This window comes from Monoraphidium neglectum (genome assembly GCF_000611645.1).
Source record: "Monoraphidium neglectum strain SAG 48.87 unplaced genomic scaffold scaffold04631, whole genome shotgun sequence".
Taxonomy (NCBI): Eukaryota; Viridiplantae; Chlorophyta; class Chlorophyceae; order Sphaeropleales; family Selenastraceae; genus Monoraphidium; species Monoraphidium neglectum.
Window position 1 is genome coordinate 1,587 of NW_014008998.1, and position 1,673 is coordinate 3,259.

At 65.9% G+C, this 1,673-nt stretch overlaps 1 protein-coding gene across 1 annotated transcript in view; it reads left to right on the forward strand.

The window, feature by feature from the left end:
- Positions 1-1,673, forward strand: part of MNEG_14619 (COP9 signalosome complex subunit 7) — a gene marked incomplete at both ends in the record, with an annotated part of 4,327 nt that overhangs the window by 1,449 nt on the left and 1,205 nt on the right. Inside the window, 2 exons of the mRNA XM_014036909.1 lie at positions 24-156; positions 311-475. Coding sequence (XP_013892363.1) covers positions 24-156; positions 311-475 — 298 coding nt within the window. The remainder of the gene's footprint in view (positions 1-23; positions 157-310; positions 476-1,673) is intronic.

Genomic DNA, 1,673 nt, shown 5'->3' on the forward strand with positions numbered 1-1,673 from the left:
TACACACACACACCCTCCCCCAGGCTGTCCACCGCCACAGGGCTGCTGACCCTGCTTGACGTCAACGTGACGGCGGCCGCCGTGGGCACGGAGGCCGCCAAGGCGCGGCGGGCAGCGCTGGAGAAAAAGCAGGAGGAGGTCAGGCGGAACGTGAAGGTGCGCAAGCGAGGGGAGACAGGGAGGAGGGGGTCGTTTTGATGGTGTGGCGTGTGTTTTGGGGCGCGTGGCTGAGCGGACTTGCGCATGTCTGTTGTTTCGTGTGTCCAACCCAAACCCGGCCCCGCCCAACGCCTCCGCTATGCCCCCAAAGGCGGACCTTGATTTGCGGGGCGCCCACGGCCAGGATATGCTGCTTGATGAATATGATCTATTGGACGAGGACAGGGCGGCGGCCTTCGGCTTCGGGGCGCCCCCCGCGCTGCCCGCGGGCGGCGGGGGCGGCGGCGGGGGCGGGGCCGCGGGGCGCGCGAAGCGGGTGCGGGGGAAGCGGGGGTGGCAGGAGGGGGCGCCGTGAGGGGCGCGGCGCGGCGCGACCGATTATGGGGCTCGTGGAACGGGGACCGCCAGGGGCGCCAGCGCGGCGGCGGCGCCACCTGCAGTCTCATGCATGACTGCCATTGTAAAATTGGCGCCGTTTTTCGTCACCTGTGACCTGATGTAAATCGTGCTTGTCGAGCGGGAGGGCACTGTCTGCGTGCGATACGCAGCAAGCATGCACATGGAAGGCAGCGGACGGCACACAAAGCAGGGGGTCATCAGGAGGCAAACCAAGCTCCTACAGTTGTGGACAGATGACACGCCATGAGTCACAGACACAACCCCCCGGGCTCCCCGACCTCCTGTGAGGGTGTGACATGTCGCGTTTTCACGGTCTCTTCTTGTCATGTTATGAGCATTTACCTCCTGCGATTCGCTCAAGCACTGACACTCGTCATAGCCAGTCAAACGAAGTCAGCAGCGAGCCCTGCGCAGCGGCGCGGCGGGCGCGCAATGCTGTCGCGGCAGGAGCAGATCGAGGCCGCGAAGGTCAAAGTGCGAGACGCTTTCGTTCTGTTTGAGCGATCCCCTGGCAGTCTGGCCATCGACGCGAAGGACTTGGGCGCCGTGGTGCGGACACTCGGCTTCAACCCGTCTGAGGCTCAGATTTCTCACCTGTTGCAGGTGTTGACTCATCCAAGTATTTTATAAGTTCGGCTGCGTATTGTTTCAGCTGTTGTCTGACACCCTGGGGGCCGGCGACTGAGGTGGCGGCGCCGCAGCTCGAGCTGCTGCTGCTGCTGCTGCTGCTGCTGCTGCTGCTGCTGCTGCTGCTGCTGCTGCTGCTGCTGCTGCTGCCGCTGCTGCTGCTGCTGCTGCTGCTGCTGCCGCTGCTGCTGCTGCTGCGGTGGCAGCTGCCGCTGCCGCGGTTTACCACCAGCCCCACTGATACCCCTCCCGCACACCCATCTACCCCTTCCGCCCTCCGTGCCGCACCCGCACCACAGCGCATCCCACCGGGTCCAGAGGACGCCGCCCCCAGCTGCCTGGCGCTAGAGCGCTGCGAGGGCGCGGTCGCCGCCTACATAGTCGATGACAAGGCGAGCTCTCGCACACGTGCGCCGGCCACTTACATGCTGGGGCTTTATGCTCCCCTCCGGTCCTGCTCTGGGGCCGCTGGACAGCGCAGCGGCGGG